Source organism: Apiospora kogelbergensis, assembly GCF_038363985.1.
Source record: "Apiospora kogelbergensis strain CBS 113332 chromosome Unknown utg000003l_segment0_segment0, whole genome shotgun sequence".
Lineage (NCBI taxonomy): Eukaryota > Fungi > Ascomycota > Sordariomycetes > Amphisphaeriales > Apiosporaceae > Apiospora > Apiospora kogelbergensis.
This window is the reverse complement of record NW_027117420.1, coordinates 1,131,570-1,147,870: the sequence shown is the minus strand read 5'-3', so window position 1 is coordinate 1,147,870 and position 16,301 is coordinate 1,131,570. Positions and strand designations below refer to the sequence as shown.

Genomic DNA, 16,301 nt, shown 5'->3' with positions numbered 1-16,301 from the left:
ATAGGACACAAGAATTGAAATTCTTGGGGGATCACCAGTTCGCCGCTGATCCGACCCCCACGTCATCCCATGCCACAAGAACTCTTTATTAGGAGCCGTGAGGACCTCACTCCTCCCGACATTTACTCTTGGTCACCTTGGCTTTCCTTCTCGTCATTTCAATGAGATCAATTCTGTCGTTGAGCCTGTTTTTTCTTCTTTTCTTTCTTGGAGCCCCGGTGGTTCATTTATGACCCCCTGTTTATCTTGGCTATTACTTGACTTTTACTCTAGGTCGCCATTTGCGCCTCTATAGTCATCGAAAACTTCGTATCCGAGCGCCCGTTCTTGGGGGCTATTAAACCGACGCAAAGATGCCGATTCTTGACGTGAGCGAACTGAACATTGTCCTAGGTGTCCTTGGTCAGCTGCCGTGAATCTTGTACGACAGAGTTCGTGTTCGCTGACTTGATAGAGCAGGCGGCTACATCACTCTATATGGACTCTTCTCAGTTATTCTCAAGAACAGGGCCCTCCTTGGCGAAGCCTGTAAGTTGGCTACTCGACCTATCCTACTGCACCTCGAAAAACTCTTCTGCCCCTGCCGGGAACTGCTTCGCGGCAAATCACCTCCACTACGATATGGTCTATCCTGATCTTATTTACATCTTTATTCACACACACGCTTGAACATATATATGATTCACCCCTTCCTGCGTACGCACATATACTAACGCGTGATGTGGCTGAATGACAGTACCCGCCGTGTGCGTTGGTATCATCCTCGGCCCCCTCCTGGCAAACTTCCTTAATAATTCGCGTTGGGGGCCGGGCGACCTGACCGACGACCAGAAGTCGTATATTACACTGGGCTTCATGCGCGTTATGATCAGCGTGCAACTGCTCATCGCGGGCTACCAACTGCCCGCAAAGTACGTCGTGTCCAACTGGCACAACATGGCCCTCCTGCTGTTGCCTATTACGGCCATCCGCTGGCTATTTACGATGGGCTGCCTCCTGGCCACAATACCCAAGATCACGCTGCTCGCGTCCCTGGTCATCAGTGCCTGCGTCACCTCTACGGACCCAGTCCTCAGCCAGGCCATTTCCAAAGGGCCCTTCGCCGATATGTACGTCGCCCGGCCCTTGCGCGAAATCATCTCGGCTGAGGCCGGCGCCAACGACGGCTTCGGCTTCCCCTTCCTCATGCTCGCCATTACCCTTATGCGGCATACCGAGATGCCCGGTGTGGTCACGCCCAATGCGGGTCATGGCGCCGACCACAAGCGTGCGGTAGTGGACATGGCCGGTGAGCTTGTCATCAGGGCTGGCGAAGTCGGTCGCCTTGATGGCGGTATTGGTAAGGCGATGGGCGAGTGGCTTGTCGAGACATGGCTATACGTCGTCATTATGGCCGCAGTTTACGGCGCCATTATCGGGTTCGGCGCTGGGAAAGCTGTCAAGTTCTTTCTAAAGCGTCGATGGATCGATTCGGAGAGTTACCTCCTATTTCCCGTCGCATTTGCTGTAAGTCATATTTTGTCGTCAAGCCAACCCTTCTAGAATGACCTTGAGTGATTGACCATCCACTTAGCTCTTTATCATTGGCACATGCGGCGCTATCGGTACCAATGATCTCCTGGCCTGTTTCGTAGCCGGTATCACCCTGAACTGGGACGGCGAGTATCTCAAAGAAACCCTCGAACGCCACGACGAGGTGAATAGCAGCATCGATGTCCTGCTCAACTGTTTTGGGTTTATGTACGTCGGCATTATCATGCCGTGGGGGAAGTTCCACGATCCAGACGGCACCGGAATTACCCTACCTCGCTTGCTTGGACTGGGTTTTCTAGTTCTTATCTTCCGACGCATCCCTGCCTTGTTGATGACGTACAGAATTATGCCGTCGTGTATTAAGAACTGGAAGGAGGCCTTCTTCATGGGATACGTATGTTCACACTTCATTCCCAAAAGAAACTTGATCGTCTGCGTGCCGGATTACTAATTTACCTTCCCAAACAAAGTTCGGACCTATCGGGGTTGGCGCCATCTTCTACGTCGAGCATACCAAACACTTGTTCCCGCCGCTCAAGTCGGCCGACGAGGGCGAGGCCAACCTGCTGCAGGCACTGGTTCCATGCGTGTACTTTCTGGTGATCTTCAGCATCGTGGTGCACGGGCTTAGTATCCCGATGCTGGACATGCTGTATCGGTGGTATGGGGTGGCGCCCATCGCCGACGACGCCGTACAGCTGCAGCGCAAGAGCGTGTACATCCCGGCGCCCGCCAACGCACGGCCCGACTCGTCCGACAACGATTTCTTCGTCGCGTACAACCGCTTCAGCCGCCCTGTCCTCAACCACCGCCGCACCGTTCTGTTTGACGGACAGGCCGTGGGACAGCTGCCCCTGGTCCGCGAGCAGGACGCTCGTACCCTCAGCACCATCAGCAGCGAGGGCAGCATGGAAGACGTCAACATGGACGCCATGGACGAGGAGAAGTTCCAAGCGCAGATGCGCCAAGTTAGCCTACAAAAGCTTGGATGATACAATTGTATCAACCGAACCCGACTAGCCAATCTGTATCTACTCTTCGCCAGGCGAACTACATTTCTTGTATATTAAATATTAGAAAAATAGCGAAATAAAACATAAAGGCGTTATCTTTACTAATAAGTATATTATAGAACTATTATTACCAGGCTAAGCTTATACGAACACACCCCGATAACGCGTAGCTGAGAGTGTCCCTGAGCTGAGCTCAGCTGCCAACTGCTTGACCTCTAACGTCACCCAAGCTAATGAAGTCTATCAGTGGGATGTGTCGGCCGACTTTTGCCATTTTCTGCCCCTGGCTACCATCTCCAAGAAACCCACGAGACGGCGGACAACTGATAGGCGTAAGGAGTGTTTCTAAGTCGAGCCGATGACTGTCTGCACCATTTAACCGTGAAAACAATAAAGACATGATCTCAATACCAAAGTATTACCACTTGAAGATTGTGAGGAATATCGGCGGCAGCATATAGTGCAGATGGACGTACTTGGCTGATACAGCGAGCTACCGCTACCACCACGGCTTGAATGTGAACAGGCAGGAAATGGTTGTTTCAAGGTGCTGCTTGTCCAAGTCTCGGCATTTACCTTTGTCGAGAATTTCTTCTTTTTATTTACAGTTTAGGGGGGACGGTGTCGCGAGGTGAACCATGAAAGGGCCCTTTTAATACTTCATTTTAGTTAGGCCAGAAGTATTCATTCGGTTACGAGTCGAGCATTCTATCAACTACAGTCGCCGGTGTGCCTTTCTAGCTAACCCTAATATATTTGCCAAAGCCTTCGAGCGACCTTATCTAAACTTCTTCTCCATCATATAGTGACTAATAAATAGACAGCAGCTTCTAATAAAGGGATATTCTTGTTATAAATCTATAATCTTTTATATTGCTTTAGAAAATTTCTTTTCATAAGCCTTATTACGACTAGAGGGTTTTGGAAAAACCTTCTTGCGTGGTCGCTTGGGTGAGTAGCTCTTGGGATCATTAGGATCATAATCTTTAGCAGGAGCAACAGATTGAAGTTCAAGGTTCATTCGCCAAGCGTGCAGCAATTCCTGTTCAACCTCATAGTTGCGTTGGCCAGGGCTGACTTCGGGTATCCAGTCACCTGTTTGCTGCATTTCCAACGGGCCGTGGGGGCCGTTCCGCCATATGCACCAAATGTACTTTTCTTGCCAGGAAAAAACGACGGGAAGGTTATCATTGCGCCGGCCGTCGTTCCATAGCTTCCGGGCCAGCTTGCCACCTTGACCATATGACTCCAGGAAAAGCGGCATGACGTGCATGAAGAAGACCCGTTCGGACACTTCCTTGTTGGAAATTGGAGGATGTAAGTGCGCCTCTGCCGGCCAAACTTGGTAATCGGGCGAGGACGGGCTTTCGGACGGAGTCTTTAGCGTGTGGGTCGGCGAAGACTTCAAAATATGCGCCAGGGCATTCCATGGGAGGTTTTCTTGCGAATGGGCCCATTTGAAGTGACTCTGTGGATGCTCATCGGCAGGCAAGGGCATGGTCTCTTTGACATGCCAACGTGTAGGGACCATGTGTATCCAGAGCAGGGCGGCCTGGCCAGTGGGGAGCGTTTCCACCGTGGCTCTTGTGTTTTCCCTGTCAAAGATCCGAGGACGGTATGCACAACGGACTACACGGCTTTCATCGATCTCCTCTGGCTTGCCCTTGCCCAAAGGCCTATGAAATTCGGTGGTGGCACCCTGCAGGCCAAACAAGCGCTGGACGGCGGAGAAGAGGGTGCCCCTGTAGTGTTTATGGTGTACGCTTCTCGCGCTGATCAAGGCTTTGCGCATTTGGTCGTAGAGCTTGATTTTATGTAATTGGTTGGGTTTGGGATTGACTGTTTTGCGATGCTCAAAGAACGCGGCCTTTCCGGCGCGGGAGTTGACGAAAAGCGCTTCGTCGGGCAAGTAATAAATGGCAGGCTTCATGTGCGTGTCGACAAGGTCGAGTAGCTTGGCCATCTCGCCGGGGAGAGGTTGCGCAACGGGCGGCGCCGCCTCTGCCGGTGCCGCGGTCGGTTGTGCCGAATCAGACGCATGGCGGCTCAGGTGATTGCTTTCGGAGGCATGGTCGTCACGTAGAGGAGGAGTCCTCGAAGGGCCCCTTCCCTTCGGTTGAGAACCTTGATGCGGAAACTTGTGCTCGTCGCTAGCGGCAGTAGCACTCTTGAAGGATTTATGGCGCTGCGGCTGGAGATGCAAAACACGCGGCCGGGACGCCGTCGCCGTAGCAGTCCCAGTCCGATTGGATGTTCGCGCCAGTATCGAGCAAATCGCCCGTTGTCGCAACCATGGGTAGGCCATATGACGGTTAAACAACCGACAACAAGTTGCGTGCGCGGTGTGGGCGATTTTGCGCTTGGAGCGTGGATTGGTTTGGGAAAATGTTCATCGCAGTAAATCCTAAATCTGTCAGCTGCCGGCAACCGTGCGGGGCGCTTCAGGACTGACCAGCTTCTTTAGCTTGAACAGCCCACGAACTTCGACGCCTCGACATTGCTGTACACTTTAGAACATCAGCAGAATCAATTGGAGAGGACCGCTAATTGTACAGGAAGGCCCCCTCCGTTTGAGGATGGGATTCGTTGCCGTCTTCGGCCGTCCGGGATAACAATCGGGGCTGGTCTGTCAATTGTAGGGAGAGGAATTCGAGTCTGCTGGCCGGCGTATCTCCCCAGATCAAGAACTAAGTTTCGGCACATTGAGATACATTGTTTAACATAATTACCGTACCAGACCCGAACATGTGTGAATAAGAAGAGGCAGTTAACTGCAAATTCTTCACTTGCAGATGGAGCCACTCTTTGGTTGTCTAAATCTGAACCACCAGTTCACAGAAGCGTTTAAGTGGCCGTCTTCACAGACACTCTTCACACTATGCCACCACCCCTTGGGAATGAACAGGCAGTCGCAAGGTCCTAGTGTGGCTTCCAAAGTCTCTCTGGGGGGCATCGGCGCCCCAGATGGCATCGTGGAGGGCACTCCGCTCAGGCCCTTGCATCATTTCGGCTCCCCTGATTCTTGAATTGTTGGCAGTCCCGATAGCCTTCTGGACATCCATGAAGACATTCATACCAAGGCCAGGCGGGAGCAGCCGTATACATTTGCGGCCGACGATTTGCATGAAGAAGTTGGGATTGGGATCCCGATGCCACGGCGTGTAAGTCGGTTCCAGGCCCAGCCAGATACTGGTGTTGTAGACATCGCAGGGAATGGCAGAACACTGGAGGAGTTTGGGCGCCTCCAGATCGAGCTGCAGCTCGGGAGAAAGCTCATTGATCGGCATCTGAGCAATGTATAATCGTTTGTAACGCATGTTGCTGTTCTTCTGCTGGACGTTGAACTCGATCGCTTTGGATAGCAGCTCAAGGGGTGCAGCGAATTGGTCGAAGCGAACCTGATCCTCAGATCCTATGTTGCTTGGGACAGAACTTTGTGTGTTATCTCCTTGGAGCCACCTCGTAAAACCGGCAAGTGCTAGATCGTCCTCTTTGCTTGTTCTTATATATTCATAGGGCATCTCAGGGGTATTTGAGTAACTGGTGAGCTTCGAGTCAAGAGTAACAACGCCATGTCCATTTTGGTGAAACCAGGCCGAGACCAAGGGTTTGGTGTAGCCACGTATGACCAAGGGCTCTTGAGCGACATAGGCCTTTCCATAAAAGGTGGCTTCGTCGATCGAGCTGTCGACTGACCGAACCGTGCTGACGGACCTGGCTTGCAACCTTCTCGCCGAAGCTGGTATAGAGAATGGGGAGCTGATGCCTAAGGTGCAATTGACATTAGCGCATGTTCGCCATGTGTGAGATGGCTTCAGGGCCACCAAAGACCTCATGCCGTTGGTGAGGATAAGTGTGAGTGGTAATGAATGGAAGCTCCGATAAGGGGCAATCGATATGACGATAAGCAACCACAGCAATTGGCTTGCGGGCTACGTAGCGCACCGAACAGCTGGGCTCATCTGGTGCCAGCTGGGACTCTGGAGTTGGCCTTTCATTGTTGCAAGCCTTCAAGCACCGACCGGGTCACGCGAAAAACCACAAGCAGCCAGCTGGGGCGGCTGGACGCAAGCTGATTCGCAGCCCAACGGCGAAAAATACTGGGACGATTCGCCAAGCAATTACATCCACCACAACATCACATCTGCTTAATACCCATCCGTATCTTCACTCGCGAGACCAGACATCGATATATGTCACTGTCGCTACCAGGTCAAGAGTCCCAGACCAGCCCGACATCTTTCTGCGTCATGCGCACATCATAGACCTCCAACCCCAATCCCCTTCCTTCCCGACCAACGCCCTTATCGCAGCCTACCGCCGCGGGGCTGCCCATCCTATCGCATCCGAACCAGACCTCGAGCAGACCCCTCCAACAATCTACATTGGCATTCGCAGGCAGGCTGAGCCTTGGTTGGTCCCACCTCGATCATCATGTCGACTTCTTCTGGAACTCCCGAGTCTTGGATCTCCTCCTTCTGCTCACTCTTGGGCCATGAATATTTCGCCGAAGTCTCTGAAGAGTTTATCGAGGATGACTTCAATTTAACCGGGTTGCAGACCCAAGTGGCCATGTACAAGGAGGCCCTAGAGGTAAGTTGAAATTGCCTCTACTCGCCACACCACTGCTGCGTGCTAAGAGGTTTTCTTGTATAGATGATTCTTGACGTCGAACCCGAAGACGACGAGGACGAAGAGGAAGAGGAGGAGGAGGAAGAGGACGAATCGATAGAAGGGGCGACAACCGAATGAGGCAAGGCGAGCGAAGGAACCACAGTCGCATTGCCAGCGATCTTTCCGTCATCGAATCCTCCGCCGAGATGCTGTACGGCCTGATCCACCAACGATTCATCTGCTCTCGCGCTGGCATCCAGCAGATGTCGGAGAAGTACGAGTTGGGTCACTTTGGTATCTGCCCGCGCAGCAACTGCGAACAGGCTCGCACTCTACCCGTCGGGCTGTCGGACATCCCGGGTGAAGACACGGTCAAGCTCTTTTGTCCGTCCTGCCTGGACGTTTACGTTCCGCCTAACAGCCGTTTCCAAACCGTCGATGGCGCCTTCTTTGGTCGGACCTTTGGTGCACTCTTCCTGCTTACTTTCCCCGAATACGATCTCACAAAACGAGGCGCGGACGTGCTCGCCGGTACACGCGTCACCGAGGACGACAAGGATATGCTCAACGGCATGTACATCTGTAACATAGCCCCTGGTCTCGGCAGCAGCAAGATCTACCAGCCCCGCATCTATGGCTTCCGTGTCTCCGAGGTTGCACGCTCAGGCCCTCGCATGCAATGGCTTCGTGACAAGCCTGACGACATGTCGGAGCTGGACGAAGCCCGCCGCTTCGTGGAGGATAACCCGGACAGCGAGGATGAGGACGATGCCACCATGAATCTGAACGGCAGGCCCATACGGCGGCTACGAGCACGGAGAAAGAACGGCCAAGGTGGCCAGAACGGAAGTCCTATGACTGTTGAGCCAAACGGGGTAGAGTCGGAGCTGTGATACGATCGCGGATGCAGTTTTTGCCTCATAACCACGAACTATACTGATCCAACTACTCTCTACGGGCTCCGAGCCAGCAAACATTATCGGGTCCTGCATGCCAGGACATACGGCGACAAAGTACGAATTCCGAATCTACTTGATTACAACACTCTCCTCGTGTCCAAACCGACTTGAGAACCGAGGGGCATGTTGATTCCGGGCCATGGACACACACACACACACACAATGCACCTTCCCTACCATGCCAAGGCGAGCTAGACTTTTCCCGCATCAATGGTGTTATAAGGGTTTGAGAAATGCCGTTTGGTATGGTCGGCGTCCTTCGCGAGTCTGGTTAGAAATTTATTGATAGTGCCAGAATGGGGGTGGTGGAGGAGGCGTAGAAGACACATCCTGTTGAATAACAAACGCAGTTGAGAAGGCGAGATGAGCTGTTGCATCCGAAGAACCATCAGATGCCAAACCAAACTCATAGATAGCGTTTGCTCACTATAATCTATTCTCTTCTTCCCGCATCTACAAATTCTGTTTTGTACTATCGTCTGTGCAACCCCCTGAATATGAAGGCAGATATGATTAGGGGCCTGCATTATGTGTTACGTGCATGCTGTGTAACTTGTGCACGCACAAATTAGATGAAGTGACTTTCAGGATACCTCCGAGACCGAAACTTCCAATAAGATGAATGAATTAGAGAGCCGGCTCATCGCTCTGCAAGAAGACAGTGCATAATACATAAACCAGGAGAAGAAAATAATTTCCTATGCGCACGTAGTACCGTAGAAAAGGCAGGGTCTCGCTAGCCGGTGGGCGCGCGGCGGAAATACGGTAATGTCAGCCCGCACTCATGACACGGTTATCTGGGCTTAGTGAAGGCCCCTGACTCGCCATTTGTCAATATGGAGCCGATGTTGGGAAACAGAACTCTTCAAAGATTGTCAAGTGTATGTACTAGTAGAGGTGGCCTATGTGCCGGCTGGCTTTGAGTCATCCGGCGTGGAATCGAGCTACATGTTGGTATCCCTATCCTACGGGAAACATTGATCAGCGGCTGGATGTTCCAAACTCGGGCGTCGGGGCGTACAAACTATCCGTGAGACCGGCCAAAGCTGAATAATTCAAGAGTACATATCTTGGCTCTTCTCCACCGTTTTCGCATTCGCCAGTTATCGCTGGATAGTCGGTCTCTCACCCTTTCACCCACCCCACTGCGGTAGGTACCTAACCCAACGCTTATCTGATCTCAATCGGGGGGCGCATCCATCTGAAGCAAACCACGAATAGAACACACATGCTAGATTGTTGCCCGCGGCTCCGCGGCCCCGTCCGACGCGTATGTGTTCCTTGGCTTCCCGAATCGTCTTGGGTGCTTCTCGTGCTTTTCTTACAGGTCGGGTTGGTCGCATTCTATTGCATCCCATCCGGGCAAACACGCAGGCTGGCAGCTGTGATCGTGAACCGGAGATAAGCACCCAACCGTTACTACCGCTTTCCGATTCCTTCTCCCCCTGGCGCAGCAGACCTGAGGGGGTCGAACTGACCAACAGGACAGTGTCACGATAGGCAACTATATTAATATTTCTTTTCGTTTGCTGACCAATGGCTCTTCCAGCTGCTCGCCACTTCTTGGCAGCAAACCGTCAAAACGAAACGTGCATGCATATGTGCGTATGGAGAAACAACCGTTGACGTACGAAAGATGTTGCACGTCCTGCATTACATGTACAGATGGATATGTGTTTCATGAGCTAGGTACGTGATTTGTTGCATTGCAGTCTTTTACATATGTATCTGGTGCATCCATCACACTCCCATTGCCGGGGTTCTGGCCGGGGTAGGTCAAGGCCGAACCGAACCGGACGTTGGCTGTTGATATCTTGCTCAGACAAATTTTCATCCCGTTCGCTGGAACCGGCAAGATATGAATCACTCTGGCTCATTCGCCGGCCAGGGGTCCAGGCACAGTACAGTCTACATAGCAGTGCATTCCCTCCACAAGCCGAAGCACCCCTGTTAGAACCAAATTGTTCCGCGGGCTTCTGAACTTTTATGGTGCTTCCGACCCGCCGGTGTACGATACTATACCCCATCCGAAAGAAATGCTACATACGACGAATCGACTACAGACCACACCAATAATGGCCTCTTCTGGCTTGATCACGTCGTCTTTCCACGCTCTATATGTATGCACTTGCGGTTTGTATGATGCATCTACTGGTACCCAGAGAAGCAATGGAATTCGTCCGGCGGGAGGGCCTTTAGGCTCAGCTCCACTGAGATGGATGCCCACGAAGCCACGCTCACTCTCGCTAATGCCGGGAGGTCAGCGGTGTTAGGTCCTAGGCTCCGTATTTGGTGGGGTAGTGTGGGCGTGTGGACTACCGTTCCAGCGTATGTACACACCACATATCTTCAGTCCCTTGCCAGGAGCCAGGCACCGAAGTAGGGCGTGAAGAAAAGATTGTGTTTTTTCCCCATGAGATTGCAGGGGCCCTCCAAGCAGCCCCAAGCAGAGAAATCTACCGTTGCCGTTGCTATCCCCACCGCACTAGGGAGGCGGCCAGTGATTGGTAATCCCGCCTTCGGTTTGAAAGTCCGTACAAATGGTTGATCAACACCCGGAAGCTCTTTCTCGCCACTTTGCGGTGCACCCAAGTCGCGTCTACTCCCCTTACGAGCAGCCAAGACGTCCGTCCCGCGCCTGATTGTGACAGTGAGTGAGGATCGGTAGGGTTTTTTTTTACCCATCATCCCTCCCGTAAATGCCACTTCTTTTTCCCTTGACATAGCTTCACTTTCGACTCTCCTTTACTCCCAATTTTCCTAAACCTGGTTTGCCTGTCAATCGATCCCAGAGAGCGCCGCAAAGGGGCAAGCTCCGCAGCTGTCGCATTCCACTCGTCATACAAGTGGTCTCCTTGCCAACAGAAGTCAATTATTTACAATTGGGACATTACGGCGGGAATTTTGACGGCATAGTCTGGAGCACACAGCAAGCGCGACACCATTCCAGAGATGGAGGGGACCGCCACCGGAAAGGACCACCACGCCGGTGTTGCTGGTGATACCAACGTCACCGGCGACCCGCACCAACACGAAAAAGAGACGAGGCCCTCAACTGGAGCAAGTACGACGACAGATCTCGAGGAACAGCGTGAACGAGCCCGCCAGAATAACCCCCACGGAACTTCGGATGTCCACAATGGCGTCTCGGTCGAACAGGCCCAGGCCGACTTCGCCGAGCTCCAGCGCTCGCTGTCTGGCCTGTCACGGGCCAGTCGCACGCACAGCCACCAGAGTCATGCCAGTCGTCGGGGAACAGTCACGGATGCCGAGAAGGGTGACCCCGAGACAGCGGTAGGCTCTCTGACCGACTCACCTAACTCCCACTCCACCGAGGACATGTTCGACTTAGAGACGGTTCTGCATGGCGGCTTGGAGGCCGAGCGCGAGGCCGGCATCAAGCCCAAACACATCGGTGTGTTATGGGACGGCCTGACGGTCAAGGGCATGGGCGGATTCGAAAACTTCGTCCAGACTTTCCCAGACGCCTTTGTCAATTTCATCGACTATTGGCACCCCTTGAAGTCACTTCTCGGCTTCGGCCCTAAGGGCAACGAGGTTACCATCCTCGACGACTTCCGCGGCCTGGTCAAGCCGGGCGAGATGGTGCTGGTGCTTGGTAAACCCGGTTCTGGCTGCACCACCTTCCTCAAGTCCATCACCAACCAGCGCTATGGTTACACAGCTGTTGACGGTGAGGTCCTCTATGGTCCCTTCACCGCCGCCGAGTTCGACAAGTACCGTGGCGAGTCCGTGTACTGCCAGGAAGACGAGGTGCACCACGCGACCTTGACGGTGGAGCAGACCTTAGGATTTGCTATTGACGTCAAGACGCCCAAGAAGCTACCGGCCGGTCTTAATAAGACCAAGTTCAAAGAGGACGTCATCACAATGCTTTTGAAGATGTTCAATATAGAGCACACCCGAAACACTGTCGTTGGCAATGCGCTTATTCGCGGTGTCTCTGGTGGTGAACGCAAGCGTGTGAGTATCGCGGAGATGATGATCACCAACGCCTGTGTCCTTTCATGGGATAACAGTACTCGAGGTCTTGATGCATCCACAGCTCTTGATTTCGCCAAGTCTCTGCGTATTCAGACCAACCTCTACAAGACTTCAACCTTTGTTTCGCTCTACCAAGCCTCGGAAAACATCTACCGGGAGTTTGACAAGGTACTTGTCATCGACGACGGCAAGCAGGTCTATTTCGGGCCAGCCAACGAGGCCCGAGCTTACTTCGAAAGCCTCGGTTTCGCGCCCAAGCCCAGGCAAACGTCGCCGGATTATGTGACGGGCTGCACTGACGAATGGGAGAGGGACTATGCCGAAGGCTACTCGCCTGCCAACGCGCCTCACAATGCCGAAACCCTATGCGAGGCATTCAAACGGTCTTCCCATGCTGCGCGACTCAAGGATGAAATGGATGCCTACAAGGCCACCTTGCAACAAGAGACTGACAAGCACGACGACTTCAAGACGGCTGTTCACGAGAGCAAGCGCAGTGGTGCTAAGCACTCCGTCTACAATGTCGGTTTCCACCTTCAGGTCTGGGCTCTGATGAAGCGTCAATTCGCGCTCAAGCTGCAAGACAAGACCGCGATGGTTATCTCTTGGATCCGGACTATCGTCATCGCTATCGTACTAGGTATGACTTTCTGGCCTCATTCTCTCCTGCACCGGCATGTCTTAAGACGCTTAAGTGTGCCGCTCATTACAGTCCTCTCTTTCCTCTTGAGATCTGTGATCCATTATGGAAAAAGTATTCTAACTGAGTTGCAGGCACATTATACTACAATCTGTCCCAAAGCTCTGGCAGTGCCTTCAGCAAGGGTGGTCTTCTCTTCGTTTCTCTCCTATTCAACGCCTTTGAGGTCAGTTTTGTGTGCTTCGATGGGATGTACAATACTTACTAACGTTTTCATCTGAGCGCAGGCCTTCTCTGAGTTAGCCAGGTAATTGAGACTCCATTCTTTCCTTCTCCAGCCGATCTTGGGAGCATAGAGTTACCTCGTTTCCCTCTTGAGGCATGAGATTTACTTCCCGAAAGAGCAGCTACTAACGCCGAGAGTCAAATAGTACCATGACGGGCCGCGCAATTGTCAATAAGCACAAGGCCTATGCCTTTCACCGGCCGTCTTCGCTTTGGATCGCTCAGATTTTCGTCGACACAGCATTCAGCGCTGTCCGCATTTTAGTATTCGCCATAATCGTGTATTTCATGACGAATCTTACGCGGACTCCTGGTGCCTTCTTTACGTTCTACCTCCTCATTCTATGTGGAAACATAGCCATGACCTTGACATTCCGAATCATGGGCTGTGTGAGTCCAGACTTCGATGTAGCAATCAAATTTGCTGTCTGTTTGATAACGGCTTTCATCCTCACCTCCGGCTATTTGATACAGTATCAATCACAGCCTGTGTGGATAAGATGGCTTTTCTACGTCAACGCGGTAAGTAGATTCATGTTGCCGAACCAACCCGAACCGACCTACTGACTTCCAGTACAGCTCGGGCTTGCGTTTTCTAGCATGATGGCCAATGAATTCAAGGATAGTCAGTTAACCTGCAGCGGCACTCAATTAATTCCCTCCGGTCCAGGCTACGATAATATCGAGAACCAAGTCTGCACCTTGGCAGGCTCCCAGGCTGGTACCGAACAGGTCAGCGGTGCTGCATATATCACACAAGGGTTCTCTTATGCTCCATCCGATCTGTGGAGAAATTTCGGAATTATCATGGCACTCATCGTCTTCTTTCTGATTATGAACGTCGTTCTGGGCGAGTTCGTCAAATACGGCATGGGTGGTAACACTGCCAAAATCTTTCAGAAGCCCAATGCGGAGCGCAAGCGCTTGAACGAGGCTCTAGCCAATAAACGCCTTGGGCGTCAGAAGTCGAAAGCCGACGAAGAAAGCAACCTGAGCATTGAATCGAAGAGTGTGCTTACCTGGGAAGACCTCAACTATGATGTGCCGGTCCCTGGTGGTCAGCGTCGCCTCCTGAACAGCGTTTATGGTTACTGCAAGCCCGGTCAGCTCACGGCCCTAATGGGAGCATCTGGAGCTGGTAAAACTACGCTGCTTGACGTGCTGGCGGCTCGTAAGAACATTGGTGTCATTTCTGGTGATATCTTGGTCGACGGAGTGAAGCCCGGAAAGGAATTCCAGCGATGCACCTCCTACGCCGAACAACTCGACATGCACGACCCTTCTCAGACTGTCAGAGAAGCGCTTAGATTCTCTGCTGATCTCCGTCAGCCCATTGAGACCCCCCAGGAAGAGAAGTACGCCTACGTTGAGGAGATCATTGCTTTGCTTGAGATGGAGCACATGGCCGACGCCATCATCGGAACCCCGGAGTTTGGGTTGACCGTCGAGCAGGCGAAGCGTGTCACCATTGGTGTTGAATTGGCTGCCAAGCCCCAGCTCCTGCTGTTCCTGGATGAACCTACCAGCGGTCTTGACAGCCAAAGTGCTTTCAACATTGTTCGATTCTTGAAGAAACTAGCTAAAGCCGGCCAAGCCATCCTCTGCACGATACACCAACCGAATGCAGCCCTTTTCGAGAACTTCGATCGTTTACTACTGCTGCAAAGAGGTGGTCAAACGGTATACTTTGGAGACATTGGCAAGGATGCTGTTGTCCTACGAGACTACCTGAAGCGCCACGGGGCCATTGCCAAAGACACAGACAACGTCGCTGAGTTCATGCTTGAAGCCGTTGGCGCCGGAAGTGCTCCTCGTATCGGTGACCGTGACTGGCACGATATCTGGCGAGACAGTCCCGAACTTGCTAACGTCAAGGACACTATCTCACAATTGAAGGAAGAGCGCAAGGGTCAGGAGATCGATCCTGCCATGCAGCGCGAGTACGCATCGCCCTTGTCTCACCAGCTGAAGGTCGTCATCCGCCGCACCAACCTCTCCTTCTGGCGCTCTCCCGACTACCTCTTCACTCGCTTGTTCAACCATGTTATCATTGCTCTCTTCACCGGTCTCGTGTTTTTGAACCTCGACAGCTCTCGTTCTTCCCTGCAGTACAAGGTCTTCGTCATCTTCCAGGTCACGGTACTTCCAGCTCTGGTCATGTCGCAAGTCGAGGTGATGTACCATATCAAACGGGCTATATTCTTTCGCGAGCAGTCCAGCAAGATGTACAGCGTCTTTACTTTCACCGTGGCCATGATCCAGGCCGAGGCGCCTTACTCGGTTCTCTGCGCTGTCTGCTTCTTCCTGCCCATCTATTACATGCCCGGCTTCCCGACGGAATCGGCCCGCGCCGGTTTCCAGTTCTTCATGGTCCTCATCACGGAATTCTTCGCCGTGACATTAGGGCAACTGCTAGCAGCGCTCACCCCTTCAGCGTACATCTCGAGTCAATTCGATCCTTTCATCATCATCACCTTCGCGTTGTTCTGCGGTGTCACGATCCCCGCGCCTCAGATGCCCTACGGCTGGCGCGTTTGGCTGTACCAGCTCGACCCTTTCACCCGTCTCATTGGCGGAATGGCTACAACGGCGCTCGAGGGGCTGCCCGTCAAGTGCGCCCCCTCGGAACTGAATACGTTCAATGCGCCCGAGGGCATGAGCTGCGGCGATTACATGAAAAACTACTTTGACAGCCCGACGGGCTTTGGCTACATTGTCGACAACGCCACCAGTGCCTGTCAGTACTGCGCCTACAAGGTTGGCAACGAGTTCTACGAGCCACTCGGCTTCAGCTTCTCCAACCGTTGGAGGGACCTGGGCATCTTCCTCGCCTTCGTGGGGTCCAATATCATCATCATTCTTCTCGGAGTAAGTCTCCCCAGCCCATTGCAATAAAACAAAGGGGGTTTTTACTAACAATGAACTACCAGACTCGATTCCTAAACTACAACCGCCGATAAATCACTAATCTACCGTTTTATTCTACCATTTCAGCGTCCTGCTGCGCGTTTGACCAGCTTTGGTCTAAAAGGGACCAGATTTTAGCCAGGTTTCATTTACCGACCTCTCTGCCCGAATATTCCTTTCCATTCTCAATCTCAGCATATTTGCATCATGGAGTAACGCTTGCACGTATTATGTCCGCTGGGATGGGCTACACGAGACGTTTATTTAGACATAGACTGGATGAGAACATTACACTTTAGAGGGTTATTAGCCCTCCTCGCATGGGCCATACATATTATAATACAT

The 16,301-nt window shown here is 52.5% G+C and overlaps 5 protein-coding genes across 5 annotated transcripts; 3 read left to right on the top strand and 2 right to left on the bottom strand.

Moving 5' to 3' along the window:
• Nucleotides 1–353: 353 nt before the first annotated feature.
• Nucleotides 354–2,525, top strand: PG998_005088 (uncharacterized protein; the record flags this gene model as incomplete). The annotated part of the gene is made up of 5 exons (XM_066871906.1): nt 354–402; nt 460–528; nt 737–1,506; nt 1,574–1,927; nt 2,004–2,525. The coding sequence occupies 5 exons, from the start codon at nt 354–356 to the stop codon at nt 2,523–2,525; spliced, it is 1,764 nt and encodes a 587-aa protein (XP_066732003.1).
• Nucleotides 2,526–3,414: 889 nt separating this feature from the next.
• On the bottom strand, nt 3,415–4,509 carry PG998_005087 (uncharacterized protein; the record flags this gene model as incomplete). The annotated part of the gene is made up of 1 exon (XM_066871905.1): nt 3,415–4,509. One exon carries the CDS (start codon nt 4,507–4,509, stop codon nt 3,415–3,417), a length of 1,095 nt encoding a protein of 364 aa, XP_066732002.1.
• A 913-nt stretch (nt 4,510–5,422) lies between these two features.
• On the bottom strand, nt 5,423–6,382 carry PG998_005086 (uncharacterized protein; the record flags this gene model as incomplete). Its single annotated transcript, XM_066871904.1, has 1 exon — nt 5,423–6,382. The coding sequence occupies one exon, from the start codon at nt 6,380–6,382 to the stop codon at nt 5,423–5,425; it is 960 nt and encodes a 319-aa protein (XP_066732001.1).
• A 598-nt stretch (nt 6,383–6,980) lies between these two features.
• On the top strand, nt 6,981–8,053 carry PG998_005085 (Casein kinase II subunit beta-1; the record flags this gene model as incomplete). The annotated part of the gene is made up of 3 exons (XM_066871903.1): nt 6,981–7,139; nt 7,189–7,196; nt 7,282–8,053. The coding sequence occupies 3 exons, from the start codon at nt 6,981–6,983 to the stop codon at nt 8,051–8,053; spliced, it is 939 nt and encodes a 312-aa protein (XP_066732000.1).
• A 3,018-nt stretch (nt 8,054–11,071) lies between these two features.
• Nucleotides 11,072–16,009, top strand: PG998_005084 (ABC-2 type transporter; the record flags this gene model as incomplete). Its single annotated transcript, XM_066871902.1, has 5 exons — nt 11,072–12,764; nt 12,899–12,990; nt 13,188–13,571; nt 13,629–15,917; nt 15,980–16,009. The coding sequence occupies 5 exons, from the start codon at nt 11,072–11,074 to the stop codon at nt 16,007–16,009; spliced, it is 4,488 nt and encodes a 1,495-aa protein (XP_066731999.1).
• Between the last annotated feature and the right edge of the window lie 292 nt (nt 16,010–16,301).